The sequence below is a fragment of the Danio aesculapii genome, chromosome 7 (genome assembly GCF_903798145.1).
Source record: "Danio aesculapii chromosome 7, fDanAes4.1, whole genome shotgun sequence".
Classification (NCBI taxonomy): Eukaryota; Metazoa; Chordata; class Actinopteri; order Cypriniformes; family Danionidae; genus Danio; species Danio aesculapii.
The window spans coordinates 22,086,042-22,100,901 of record NC_079441.1 but is presented as its reverse complement, the minus strand read 5'-3'; the positions used below and the strand labels follow the sequence as shown (position 1 = coordinate 22,100,901).

Genomic DNA, 14,860 nt, shown 5'->3' with positions numbered 1-14,860 from the left:
TTACTCAGATTAAGGCAAATACTTTGATTACCGTTGTCCATGTAAACGTAGTTACTGTCTATCTCCCCTGCTTCTGTGTTTGTGTTGCCGCTGTGAAAATCAACGCCTGCACATAATGAAACTCCCCTTTTCATGCAAACCCTTCCTTCTTTTGCCACTCGACACTCCCACCTAAACAAAGCTGGACTCACCCACTTTCCTCACTTCTTTTCAAACTAGAGGTCTGAAAACACTCTGCTGAGACGAGGGTTTCATGGCCCTTAAAAACATGTAATTGCAGCAGCTTTGTACGCTATGTAAAGTTTCTTTCGGTCACCCATTTCTGTTTTGATTCTGGCACAGTCATTTCACTTGTGAATCTGAGGTGATTCCAGCTCTTTACCTTACAGAATGGTTTTTGTGTTCGAAAATAATCGCTATCGAGTAACTCGCCTCCTTTCACATCCTGTCATCATCTTTTTGTGCTCGCTGCTTTTCTTTAAGCCTTTATTTTTTTTAACCGCAGTAATTGCTCAGACCGTATCCATAGAAACCTCAGTACATGTATGGATTGGGAGAGAGAAGACCAGCAGCCAGCACATTATCAGGGCATCATCATGCAGCCTATTTACACATGTTCCCTGCAGGGTTAGTGCTCTCACGCGCACATACAGATTTCACAGCGCTGCTTCTGGATCCAATCCCGATTGCACACACACAAAATCAGCAGCTAAAACACGAGCAATCCCTGTTGCCAGATTGCTGATATCTTCCCTCAGTCTGAGCTGTGTGTTAATAGAAGCAGCTCTGTTTTGGAGAGAAAAGCTCCTCGTCGGAGAGCCTCCTGCTTTAATAATAAATGATGCTTCACTCTGACACTACTTGAGGTTTGTTCTCACATTAATTATTTGCCTAGCAGAGAATGTGGGACCCTTCTTGGCCTATCAATCTATATTTGTCGTCTTTCTGACATCCATTTTGAATAACCTCAGCAATGTAAAAAAAAAACAACAAAAAACCCCCCGAAATTGCAGAAAGATTGAGGCTTTCATGCAGACGAGCGAGTGTGGATTTGCAGAATCCACTGAATTAGTAATCCATATTGAACTGCACTCCAGAATGGAGCAATATTCTTTGCTGTTTGGCGCTCTCTACCTGGGCTGTGCATTCTTCTCTAGGTTTCTCTCCAAGGTTAAGCCACAGTGCCATAGAGAGCTAGCTCATGCTCTGCACAGCTGCCGTCTTGGGGATTTTCGTCATGGTCTGAATGCGGTATGCCTCGCGTCTGATCCCTAAGGATTTCAGACCAGCATTTGAGGCACGAGTGCAAAGCAGAAATATATCAGTGGTTTTCATTGAGGATGTCTGGAAACTCTTAGATCAGGTTTTTTTTTTACTTTCTAAATTTGATTATTATATTCTGAGGGATGACCTTTGAAAAACATTGACATGGCTACACTGCTTATTTACTTTTAAGACCCCAAATAATAATTTTATTACATCTACAGTACTGTGCTGATTTACATGATACTGTATGCAGATAAAACAATTTTATTGTATTTTATTTTTACTAAACAAAATATTCAAACATAGATATTTGTTCTCTCTTTCTCTTCTACTGCATGCAGAATTTAAGTGTTGGGAAAAACTGTCTGATGTCATTAATTACTGACTGGATCTAGTGATTCTTTTGAATATTTCTGCATTGAATTTTCTTACTTATATTCTTGCCGATTGAGATTACCATTCCCCACCTCTTGAATTTTTACCATTTAGTTGAACAAAATCTAAAAAGAGAATGAAAATCATACGCAAAGCCATAATCACATGACCAGGGCCACTCCAGGCACCAGGAGATCATAGACCATTGGTTTTTCCAAGGGTGGGTGGCTTATGTACACACCAGACTGTCAGCCTACTATTCAGTGGATCACCACTCCTGATCCGCAAACTTAAGTAGAGCTCTAAGAATGCAGCACTTTTTTGCCAGCCCATTTGTTCAAAAGCATTTTGGCAGCCTTCTGTGATTTCACTGACTCTTGACCTTTGAATTCTTTTGCCACGGGCAAATTATTTCTCTTTGCCAAGCAGATTTTGCCTGACCACTGGGCCTGTCACCAGGTCCTCATGCTGGTTCTCCCCTGGGGTGAAACAAGCCTAAGGCTCCCTCCTAGTTGGTATAAACCGTTTCCTACTGAGTCCTTTTCTCCGGTACACCGATTTACAAAATAAGATCAAGGTTGCACTGTGCTCTGCTTTTAGACTGATTCCTTTGTAGTGTCATTTTTAATGATATTTATAGATGCACTTTGTAAAAAACATGATTTGGAATTTGTTTTGTACAGGTTTACTTGGTACCAATTTGTTGATGTAACAGGCAGTTGCAAAACCTTACATGTGGTTGTGCATGAAAATACCTGTAGTGTAGATCAGCACTTTCTGAAATACTCTCATCAGCCATATTAGGGCTGAACAATATATAGTTTGTGCATCGATATCGCAGTGTGCATCTGTAGTAGTCACATCGCAGGATTAGATTATTTATTAAAGATTAAAAGATAAATTGTATCGTTTTTAAAATAATAATAATTTATACAATGATGACTTTTTTTTTTTTTTTGATTGTACAGTTTCTGTTCTTGAATACTGTTAGACTCCCCGGAAAACGATAAAGCACTGTTTATTTATTTATTTTTGCTTGTAATTTATTATAATTTATGCAGATACACTTCAAAGAAAAAGACTTCCCAGTCGATCTAGATGAAAATAGAGCTATTTAAATTATCTGGTGAAATTTTATTTATATGAAATTATGTATATTGCGGCAAAACAAAACATCAGAATGTCAGATTTTTCCAATACATGCAGCCCTAAGCCATACACTTACCTAATGGCTTGTTTACATAGACATTTCATTTGTGAAAATGATTCCACTTACATTTGGCCACATAAACATGTCTTTGCTAAACAAACACGATTCTGAACTTCAAATTTCAAAGCTATATTAAAATGTAACTATATTATTTTATTTAATGATTTTTTTTTTTAACAGAAAACATGAAATGGGCTGCATGATTAATCAAAAAAAGATTGTGATCTCGATTCGACTCCCCCCACAAAATCCTAATCTAGCATCTCTTTGATTTAGCCAATATTTTCAGGAGAGAAGCATATAGACAGTTTAACAAATCTTCACATTGTTTTATATACGTTTCTCAGCAAATGGCGATGAAAGAGGCCGCATATTGTATTTATTAGGTATAATTCATCCAATTTTCATTTCCTCCATGTAATGATGTTTTCGCAGCGGCAGAATCGCACGTGAGCTGACCGTGAGTTATGACAGAATTAAGAATAGTTGTATTCTGATGTAATTACTGTACATTAGCGACCAGGACAAATTTAAAGTCTATTCAAATCCATTATTCCAATTCTACACTAAATTTAGCATTTTAACCAACAGTAGACCTACACCTAGGCCTAATATTGTTATTGTTTTTTTGATGTTTGAGAAATAACAGCCTAATATTAACCTTAATTTTACATCTACAGAATTGTGAGAAAATTGTGATCTTTATTTTAAGCAAAGAAATAATCATGATTCTCATTTTTGTCAGAATCGTGCAGCAGTAAGCTATTTATCTTATTTGGCATAAGGCGGGTTGATTGACAGGTCAGAGGCTGTCCTTTCTTACACTCCGGCATACATCAGGGTAGATTAGCGTCGCAATCAAATCTGATACAATCAAATCGACACAGTCTTGATACCAAATGGTTTAGAGGGCTGTGACTTTTTTTTTTCCTTCACTTTTGCTATACCCTTCAGATCAACTTAGATGATTGGAATGCATCATATCTTATTGTAAATCTTCCATATTCTCAAGTCTCCCATCATTCCCAACAGCACACAGAATGCTGCATTCTTGTCTTCGCTCTTCTCCTAAACCCTCAGCTGTGTGAGTAGACCGAAGGAGGGGATCTGCAGCAGACATACTTGGCAGCTCAAAGAAAGCTCAGAGGAGTCTGATCTTGTACACAGGTCTAGATTTCACACAGTGTACTGCAGATTCAGCGGCGGGGAGTTTCCGCATGTCAGGGATGAAGTCGCTCTCTTTCGCACTGACAGATTAAAAGCTGCAGATTCGCGTCCAGCACAACCCTTTCATGTCAGTGTTTTGATTGTCTTTTCTGTACCCGCAGCGTTTCATCCAGTATCTGGCCTCAAGAAACACACTCTTCAATCTGAACAATTTCCTTGATAAAGGTGCATTGCAAGGTATGCGAGAAATGTAAACATCTCTCCTGCATGTAGAGCGTTGTATGCATACACACGCTGATGACAAACCCTGTGCTTTTTTTCCTTCAGGCTATGACATGTCCACGTTCATCAGGCGGTACAGCAGATATCTCAACGAGAAAGCTCTTTCCTATAGGCTGGTAGCTGTGGACTTCACCAAGATGAAGAGAGGGTGGGTAAAACTCCGTCATATTGTCTGCCTCCAGTCAAGATTGTGTTCAAACACATCGTCTCAGCAGGGCACAATCTAATCAGGCTAGCTCATTACTCCGATAATTAAGTTTTTAAAAGCTGATTAAGTAGCTGATTTTTTTTGTTTTTTTAAAGCACTAATTAAGATTGCGAGTAAGTGGCGAGTTGTGATTGTTTGTTTATCTGTTTGTGGTGCAGTATTGATGGAGTCATGCGCACCATGAACACAGAGAAGCTGATCAAAACGTTGCCTATCATTCAAAACCAGCTGGACGCGCTGCTGGATTTCCAGGTTTGTGGAGGAAAGAGTTCATGTTTGTTTCAAATATTCCTGTGTGATGATCAGTGACTTAATTTTTTTATTTTTGGTCTCTGTTGTATGCCAGTTCCCAATAATATTTGCTATATGCATATTTACAGTCATATTAAATAACAAAAAAGGCAGGCAAAGCACTATTCATCAAAAGTTTGGGGTCAGTTACTTCTTTGATTGTGAAAGCATTGTATAAATCAAAAATAGAGTAAAAACTTTAATATTGTGGAATAATACTATAGTAAGTATATAATACAGTAGTATAGTAATACTATAATAATAATAATAATAATAATAATTTTGGAACTTAGTTTTAAGTTGCTTTGGAAAAAAGCGTGTGCTAAATCAGTGGCCCTCAACCACAGGACCGTGGACTGGTACCGGTCTGTGGAACATTTGGTACCGGCCTGCACAAGAACCCATTAATTATTTTCGTTTTATTCATTACCTTAGTTTGAACTATCTTTTTTTATTTAAAAAAATGGCTGTATTCTCTTGCTTACATCTCGGTCACTTGAGCGCCCAAACCTACAGGCTGCAATATGAGTAGGAAACAGACGTCTTTGGAAGGTTTCTTTCCCGTGAACTGCCAAGGAATGGATCCGCAACCCATTTCTCAACAAATCAGTTGAATCCACCATGTCTGTGTAAGAAGATCAACTGCTGAAGATTGCAAATGATAGCGGCCTTTTAGGGGCCGTTCGCATATCATGTCTTTTCTAGAGTTCGCGCAAGTTAGTAATTTCCAGTGGAGGTATGCACTCAGTTGAATGAGTCCTGCGACTACACTGCGAGTCATGTGACAAGAACTGACCGATCGGCTTCAGCTTGTATGGAATATAAACATTTTGGTCGTCTAATTATCTCAAGCAAACACAGAACGCCTAAACACTGCAGTGCTTTGTAATTTTATCCATAAAGAAAACTTGTATCAGAGTGACAGCAATGTTTTGTTAGCTTGTCATCCTCTGAGAAAACTGTTGATGGTCGCCTAGCAACCTACGAACCACTGCTCCCCCCGTTTCTAGTAAAATTGTCAAGCGTTGACTGGTCTGCAGCGATATAATAGGTTTAGGACCACTGTACTAAATGTAAAATGTAAATGTAGTTTTCAGCAATCAATACTTTAGTCTTAGGGTGCTTTCACATTTGGTTCAATTGCCTGGACTGAACTCAAATTCGATTGTCCCCCTTGCCACCATCTCGGCTGATTTGTGTTCACATTGTCTTTTTTTCTTTCTGAACCCGGTGCGCTTGTGTCGTTGAGCTTCTGTTGCGTGTACGGTTGTTGCTAGGTGATGGACACGAAACCAAAGCGCCAAAACGGAAAGACGTACGGACTTCGCGGTCGTTTTGCTTTTAATGAATATTTCGGTTTTGGACATGCAGAAAGCGACCATCTGCTGCAAAAATATCATAAACGTTTAGAACATGATGCGATGACTGACTGAAGAAGCTGTTTTTGGAGGATACAAGCAGACATGGCCTCGGTTCCGCTTGTCACCAGGGTACAGTACGTGATACACAGACACACACACACACACACACACACGAATGAAAGTTATGAAAACTATAGTTTTTGTACGGCGGTTCACTTGCGTTATTTGGTACGATTGCATTCATACTAGAAGTGAACCGGACCACAGTTTGCACAAGCCATAATCCAGACCACCTCTTTCAGGTGGACTCGGGTACAGTTCACTGGTGCGCACCCGAGTTCAGAAGAGTGTTCACGCTAGCTAAACGTACTGAACTCTAACGTCAAACAAACTTAGGTCTGAACCAAAAGTGCTGGTGTGAAAGCACCCTCGATGTCATATGTTTTTTTCAAAGGGTGTCCGTGGGGTCTTAAAGTATTAAAAGTTGATAAATAAATTATGAGAAAATTAAGGCTCTTAAAAGGTATTAAATTCTTAATTGCGTTTTTAAGTGTTGTCCAAAACGTTTGACTCTAAAAAAGCATATATATAGAGATATATCCAATATATATATATATATTAACTACGGTGTGCTCGATCCACTCGATTGATTCGGGCTTGTGTGTATCTGGCCAAGCTCGGTAATGTCACTTAATTTGCGACAAACGCGGGAAGGTAATGTGACGCTCTCCACATGTAGAGAAACATATGGAAAAATGTAAGTTTGCGTACTCTTAATTGGAGAAAGACGAGTTTAAACAGTGGCTAAAGCCTGTCACATGTCACAGAAAACAGCCGCGTAATTTATTCTTTCAAGATTTGTTTCTTCCGAGCTTATCTGAGTTCTTTTGCACAGTTGTGCTCCATTGATTTATTTAACTACAACTGTTTATTAAGTTAAAAGGTTTGATACTGATTAGAACTTGAAGTGGCAATGAGGTCTTAAAATATTCTGAGAAGGTCTTTTAAAAAGTCTTAAAAAGGTATTAAATTGACCTTTAGGATTCCTGCATATAGCCTGCTTCCAAAATCACTGTCATTTGCTGATTTGCCCCTCAAGAAACATTTCCTGTTATCATTGCTCCAAAACCAGTGTGCATAACAGTTTTGAGGCATTGCATCAGATGTAAAAAAAAAAAGAATCTTCAAAAATTAAACGTATCATTATTCCTAGCGGTGGTGTATCGAATTATTTCCAAATGTAAGTGGAGATGAGTCCAAATAGCCAGTCAGAAAAAAAGAGGCCCAACATTTTTTTAAATAAGCAAAGAATTGCTTTTTTAGAACTATTTTAGAAAATTTTAGAAAACTTTAGAAAATAATGGAATTATTTATCACCAAAAACACTTAATTTGCCCATAAAGCCAGAAAAAATGTGTTATGCAGCTCTACACTATCATAGATGACGGAGAATAACAGTTTATTTGAAATATTACAGACCTCAGTATTTTGGATGCTATTGTTTGTGTATATAAATATAGGCAAACAATTAAAACTTGCATCAGTGAAAAGCAAAAACATGTACAGTGTAAACAGCCTGTGTTTTTTAATGGAAGTATTTTTTAACTTAGCTCTTAAAGATGGGTCAATGTTTAGTGCACAGCTTATTTTATTGCTCCAGTGATTGAAGTGATAATTAGTTCCTCTAAAAATCAAGTAGGCTCGATGACCCCTAAGCCCCAGGTTGGAAGCCCTACTACAGAACAACACTGATGTTGATTCAGTCCTAGCTGTTTGGTATGATGTGTCCTCTCTCGTGTGGGTGTGTGTCCGTAGGCTAACCCTAATGAGCTGACTAACGGAGTGATCAACGCTGCCTTCATGCTGCTCTTCAAAGACTCCATCCGTCTGTTTGCTGCCTATAATGAGGGCGTTATCAACCTGCTGGGTAAGAGTAATCCACTCCCTCTCACTCTGGAGAGCGTCTTGCTCTCACGCTCTGCTTTAGGGGTTACGTCTTACTGCTTTCTGAGCAAAGAACAGTACAGCTGAAGCACACATGCTTGGATTTTCCTGTCTGTTACATATTCATTTCCTCTCTGAGATCTGAAATCAACTGCAGTGTGCTTGTTGCAGATCTCTTGTTTTTGATTTTCAGAGTTTAACTTTGTGCTTGTGCCTGCTTTGTACAAATGACCCAACATGGTGCTTTTCATTGTTTGAACGACGCTGTTATACATATTTCAAGCAAAACAGAAGAACAAATAAGTGTTTTGAACAAAATCACTTCCAGCACAGAATTAATTTTGGAGGCTGTTACTTTCTAAACAGGATAAATCTGCCTCAAACTCAAACCTACAACTAATGCAATATAACTTAAACTACGACTGTGTAGTAAATGCTGATCCATCTGAAAACACGTGCTAGAGACTTACTTTACGTGGCTTTGCTGACAAAATGTGCATGCCAATCAGCTACGATTAATCACCCCAGCCCAATATGGAGATCATGATTGTTGTGAAAATTAGTTGCATTAGTTGTAGGTGATGATTTAATCGTTTGATAATGAAAGCAGAGATGATCTTAATGACTAATGGCTGTGGCTATTACTGCTCTGTGATGCTGCTACATCTGAAATCATGTAAAAATACCACATTTAATATGTTTTTACTCGACGTTTTGAGAGCTAAAGTGGCAGTTTTTTCTATTGTTTTTTTTACTCATCTCATGACTTCAGTTGAGGGTTAGAAATAAATACTTCTATGAAATGATTTTGTAGTTGAAGGTTTGTTATTCATGTTGAATCAATGAAAGAAGTTAAATTTTCTGTTTATTTACCAAATGTTGAATCAATGAAAACAGTTAAATATTCGTTTTGTTTACCAACCTCTTTAGAGATTTCCTGGTTTACTTCTTCATGAGTATTTGGAGTTTCGTGTGAGAGCGCCCTCTGGTCGTCAGAGGAGATTTACAACTGATCACAAAACCATTCTGACAAGATGCACATGACAGTTTGAGCTGCATGATAAATCGAAAAAAAGATTACAATCTCGATTCTACCCTACACACGATCTTAATTCAGTGATTCTATGATTCAGCAAAATATATTTTCAAGGTCATTAGAGAAGTGTAAAGGCTTCACGTTTTATATTCGTAGTTCAGCAACATGGACTGCTCCAAATGGTGTTGAAAGTGTCACATATTGTATTTAGAAGGTATAATTTACCCCAAAATGCCATTTCTGTCTTGATGTTAATAACAAGTAATAAAGTTGTAAATAAAGTTCAGATTGTTGCACAGAGCGATTGTTTGGGAGCCGCACGGAAAGTATGATTTGTACGTATGTTTTCTCAGAGTGACGGCAGCCATGACATGAGCACTTGAAACTGCAAAGCTGAAAGCGGGCACATCAGTTAAATGATCCTATGGCATTTTAGAGTTATGATCACGGCAAGCATTTGATTTGTGTTTTTTTCATAGCGAACACAGTGTTGTGCATTAGAATAAATGTTTACTGGGTCAGTGTAACTACTCTAGCCTTCACAATGTTGAATATAATGGAAGAATTGAATCTGATAATGACAAATGCCTCATATTGTCAGTGGAAAAAATTGTCTAATAATGTTGTAAATGACAGATTGCAAGCATCCATCTTAAACATACTGTAGTAATTCAACTTTAGAATTATGAATAGTTGTATTCTGATGTCATCACTTTACTCTGAATTAACGACCACGACATAAAGTCTGTTCAAGTCCATTCCAAGTCTATACAAAATTTTGCATTTTAACCAACAGTAGATTATTAATGTTTTACCATATGTTTGAGAAATAACAATATAACAAATAACAGCCTCTTCATATTAACCTTTATTTTTACTTCTACAGAATTGAGAAAATCATGATCTTGATTATAAGCAAAAAAAAACCAAAAAAACATTGTGATTACATTTTAGCCAGAATTGTGCAGCTCTAATGACAGTAATAGCTAAACTATTTTTTTTTTTTTATTATGGCCCAGGCCTAGCACCATATTGACGAATCATTCTAAGCTGAACTGCTCAGCCATGAAAAATTGTAAAAATTTCACTGGCCACAAAAAGTGAAACCTCTGCTTTGATTGCAGAACTTGTTCAAAAAAATGTATTTTATCTGCCATTTTTCTCCCTTCTGTCATTTAAAAAAAAAAATTGTAACAAGCTAGTCGCACATTTTTATAAATTACTCTAAACATGATCTAATTGACCCCCTGCCCCATTGCTAGGGACATTTTTGATAAGATTTCTCTATTAGGCATAAGTCAACTTAGACACTCACTGTGGAAATGATGAATAATGTCTGTTGATTTTTAGACACAATCAGACAAACAGATCTTCAATATGCATTTAAATAATATATTCACAGTGTGAAAGTGACTCAAAGTAAAGACTGAATTTATAGCCTATAGACCACAGTGTAAAACTGGACTAGAGTAGCACTTGGAGAATGAGACCATAGATAACAATAATTCCAGCAGCGATTGTCATGTAGATCTTTCTAGATTAAAAGCAGACATCAAGATTGGCCTGTTTAGTGTGGTCGGCAAACATGCCGTGGCACGTTCGCCTGCATTTGTGGATAACAGCAGAAATTACTTTCAGTTATGGTCATAAAAGCACTTTAACTGCCAAGCATTTTCTATTAGGCTGTGGAGGCTTTAATTCTGGAAATTTTATTTATTTTATTAAGTTTATTCTTATTCATTATAAAATCTTAATATAATTTATATCTTCCTTAAACTTATACTTAAATCATGAAAATTAGAGGTGTGAACCTACACCAGCCTCACGATTCGGTTACGATTATAATGCCATTGATTCAGTTCAGTTTTATATCTCGGTGCATCATGGTTATGCTTTCCATAAACAGTTTTGTATTTTCTTCACAGCACAACAATTCTTGTATTAATGTATAAATATATTTATATAATATTTGTAATACAATTTTGTCCTTTAATAAACAGTCAGATATATCAACTGTATCTTTAAAAACTCAAGTACATGCACAGAACAACATGAGCATTTATAGTAAATAAACCAATATAAATATCCCGCTTGTTTACTGAGCCTTGTGAGTTCGTTCTTACACCCCTATGATTGGTCACGCGCTCAACAGAAAGGGCTGTGATTGGCTCTAATGCTCTGGTGCAGTTCACCGATGATAAACATTAATAAATGGCAGCGGCGATCACAGCTGATCCATGATAGACACGGTGGAGAAAACTCTGCAGACACGCACTCGTGTCTGTATCCAGAAGTATCGCTGTAACAGCCGAGAGGAGAGGGAAAGTCACGCCAGCAGGTCAAATGGGCCACAGTGAGAGAGAGAGAAATGGAGTTTACTATCATTCTCTCAATCGCAGTGAAATAGGGGCTTCTGCTGTAAGTGTCAGTGAAAGACTGTCCAGCAAACACACGCACTGAAATTGTGCAGAGTTTCTACATTTTTAAGTAGTTGGAGCGTTGTAAATACTCCTGCTCGCCTCCCTCGCCATAGTAAGCTACCGCAACATAGTGCATAAATGACGTTAGTACATAATAACCGGTTATGATTATTACTGAACCGATACTGAATTGTCCACGTCTGCATCGCAGTGCACCGAAGAAACAATTATTTTGACACACCTAATGAAAATAGTCATAGAAGCTGATATGGCATCAAACAAACAGACATTTATTGTCATACAGAGAAGAGTAACATCATTTGAAACCATTTGAGGTCCAGTTTTCTATCAGATCTAACTTAATATAAGTATAAAATGACAATTGAGTGAGTTTTATGTATGAGATTTACATTATTTTTTAAATATATTGCATATTGTCTGCATTTTAGTCCTTTGCAAAATTCAATTTCAGGTGAATCAGTGATAATGTCAGATTACCTCTCGGTCAAACTCCCTGTGAAGGGACAGTTCTAGTATGTGGTCACCAACTAAGGCTTCAAATTCCCCTTTATCCATTGCTGCTTTTTACTCAATGTGTGCTATAATTATCCAATCATTAATGGTCATTTTTTTGACAATTTTCATTGTTTTATCATGTTTTTTATGTTGCAGCATATGCCGTTTAGGTTGATGGTCTGAAAATACATTAGAGTGTTAGCTGTCCTTGAGCAAACCATTACAGCGGCTTTTATATGCCCCGTCTCTGTCAGACAGCCCAGAGTGTTTTGACAATCCTCTGATGGGTAATTGCAGTCTTTATCTTTTAGAGTCGCTCTGCTAATCGTTCTACTCCCTGTTTTCTCTCTCTCTCTCTTGCTCTCACTACAGAGAAATACTTTGATATGAAGAAAAACCAGTGTAAAGACGCTTTGGACATCTATAAGAAGTTTCTGTACAGGATGACCAAGCTGTCAGAGTTCCTTAAAGTGGCTGAGGTACCAATGGCATACATGCACATAATTAACAGTGTTTTAATTCTACAGGTTTGAGATTAGACGGACTGTTCAAGGAGCCTTTTATTCTCACAATTTCTCTTCTTCTCTCTCTGTCTTGTATCTCTCTATCCCACAATTCTCTGACATTCATTTTCATTGGATTGGCGCGTTCACAGATGCCATATATTTAGTTTTCTGGCACTGCATTACACTGTTGTTGTGGAATGTGTCTATAAACATACATATATGTGCGTTCTGTGTATGAATCAAGGTTAAACAGACCTCTTGTTTTATTAAATCAGTAGTAATTTTTAAACCACACTGAACTGAACTCAAACACTAAAAACTGAACTACACTGTTCCAATTTACTATGATCTTTTATGTGAAGCTGCTTTGACACAATCTACATTGTAAAAGCGCTATACAAATAAAGGTGAATTGAATTGAATTTGATTTTTTACAATTTTTCTAAAAATGCTAGTGTCAGTCTGTTGGTTTAACAATGTTATTGGGTACATTTGTATACCAAATATAATTGTTGAAAATAAAGATTAGACTTTGTAACTGTTAATTTAAAAGAGCATTAAATGACAGTACTTGCACTACTGGTAAAGTTTAGGCCAGTTAGATATTTTCATGCATTCATTTAATTAACAAATCAATTATAAATAAATCTCCATTTGTTTTATATTTCCATTTAAAACTCTATCTTGAATAATTCTAGAAAATCAAGTGATTTACAAGCTTTGTTTTACTGGTGAGGCTAACCATACACTTAAATAAATTTTTTGTTTGTTCAAATTTTGAATAAAACATTTTTAAATAAAAAGTTATTTAAAATGGACTGAAACTACGCAATTCTTAAGGTTTTTTGGCACAACTTAATTGTTTTATGTTCAATCAACTTAAATTTGTAAAAAACTAATAAGTTAATTCTGTATGTTGTGACGACACAAATCAATTGTTTGGAACCCAGCATTTTTTACAGTGTATTAAGGTGCAGAAATTTATTTATTTATTAATTTATAAATTAATTTATTTATTACTGCCATAAATATAATTAAAAGTTAATTATAGTGTAAATAAAAAATTAATCTTTGTTAAAGCTGCAAAAGCATTTTTATGGAGACCCAGAAGTGATTGATGGTGAGAAAAGAAATGGGTGGAAGAAAAAAAAAAACAGTCTTGGAAACTTTTTTTTTTTTTTTTTAGGTTTTGCGTTCCCTCGCAAAACTGTTGTTCCACAAGGACTTCCTGTTCACTTCATTCATGTTAACCCTCAGTTTTTTGCTGGTATATTCCCATGTTTTACCATTCTATCCCGCTATCATTAAGTATTTTCCCATATTTCTCCCATATTTTTCAACAATATAAAAATGCCTACATTCACATTCTTTTCATTAAATCTTTGCATCGTCACCCAACCAACAAGAGAAACTGATCTGGGATCTGTTTATCATACGGAGCGCGTCCGTCAGTCAGCGCTAATACATGTGTTCGCTGATTCAGAGGTTGCATATGAAGGGTGATGATTGATGCACAGATTTAATGGAAAGAAAGTGAATGCAGACTTTTTTATGTTCATTTCAATGTGCTTTCAAGATTAAAAAATATGGTAGAAATATAGGAAAATACTTAATGAAATGATGACAGTGCAATCGAATGGTAAAATAGGGGAGAATCTTGGCGAAAACGGCAGGGTGGACCTGTATGAAGTGAACAGGAAGTCTTTGTGCAACAACAGTTTTGCGAGGAAACACAAAAACGTAATATGTTTTCCCACCATCACGTCTCTTTCGAGTCTCCATATGATTTTGTGATCTGTGGATGGACATTATCTACACCAGGATTTAAAATAAATATTCATCAAGTAATCCTAAATGACTGGAAAATCCATAGAAGGTTGCTGGTCTGAAGGTTTTTGAACCCGACACAGGGACTGTTGCCCAATAGCGCTACTTTATACAGATTTTCAATTGCTCTCCTGTCCACCATACTGTGGCCATTGAAGGCTGTTCTATCTCATGCGGATTCATACAGTTTGAGACCTTTAAAGTTTCAGAGTCCTGTCTCATTCTGGTCCAGATGAAGATCTGTGTTTGGTGCTAATATGACTCTCACTCACTCCTCTCACCATGACACTGATTAATTCCCGTGCTGCTGCCTTATTCCCCACAATTCTCTTCTCCCTCCTTTCAGCCAGGCGTTAGACTGTCTGGTTTTTTTGTTCTGAGCAGCTGATATCTCAGCGATTTGGTTTAAAAATGAGTCTCTGAGAACAATGTCCATCACCATGTCCGAATC

At 37.0% G+C, this 14,860-nt stretch overlaps 1 protein-coding gene across 8 annotated transcripts in view; it reads left to right on the top strand.

Annotated features, from left to right (window-relative positions):
- The window catches only part of si:ch211-200p22.4 (phosphatidylinositol-binding clathrin assembly protein), a 101,473-nt gene that overhangs the window by 35,974 nt on the left and 50,639 nt on the right, over positions 1–14,860 (top strand). For all 8 annotated transcript variants that reach the window (XM_056461281.1, XM_056461280.1, XM_056461277.1 and 5 more), the window contains exons 3-7: positions 4,180–4,255; positions 4,346–4,448; positions 4,667–4,760; positions 7,976–8,087; positions 12,449–12,555. In XM_056461281.1, the coding sequence (XP_056317256.1) occupies positions 4,180–4,255; positions 4,346–4,448; positions 4,667–4,760; positions 7,976–8,087; positions 12,449–12,555 (492 nt within the window). The remainder of the gene's footprint in view (positions 1–4,179; positions 4,256–4,345; positions 4,449–4,666; positions 4,761–7,975; positions 8,088–12,448; positions 12,556–14,860) is intronic.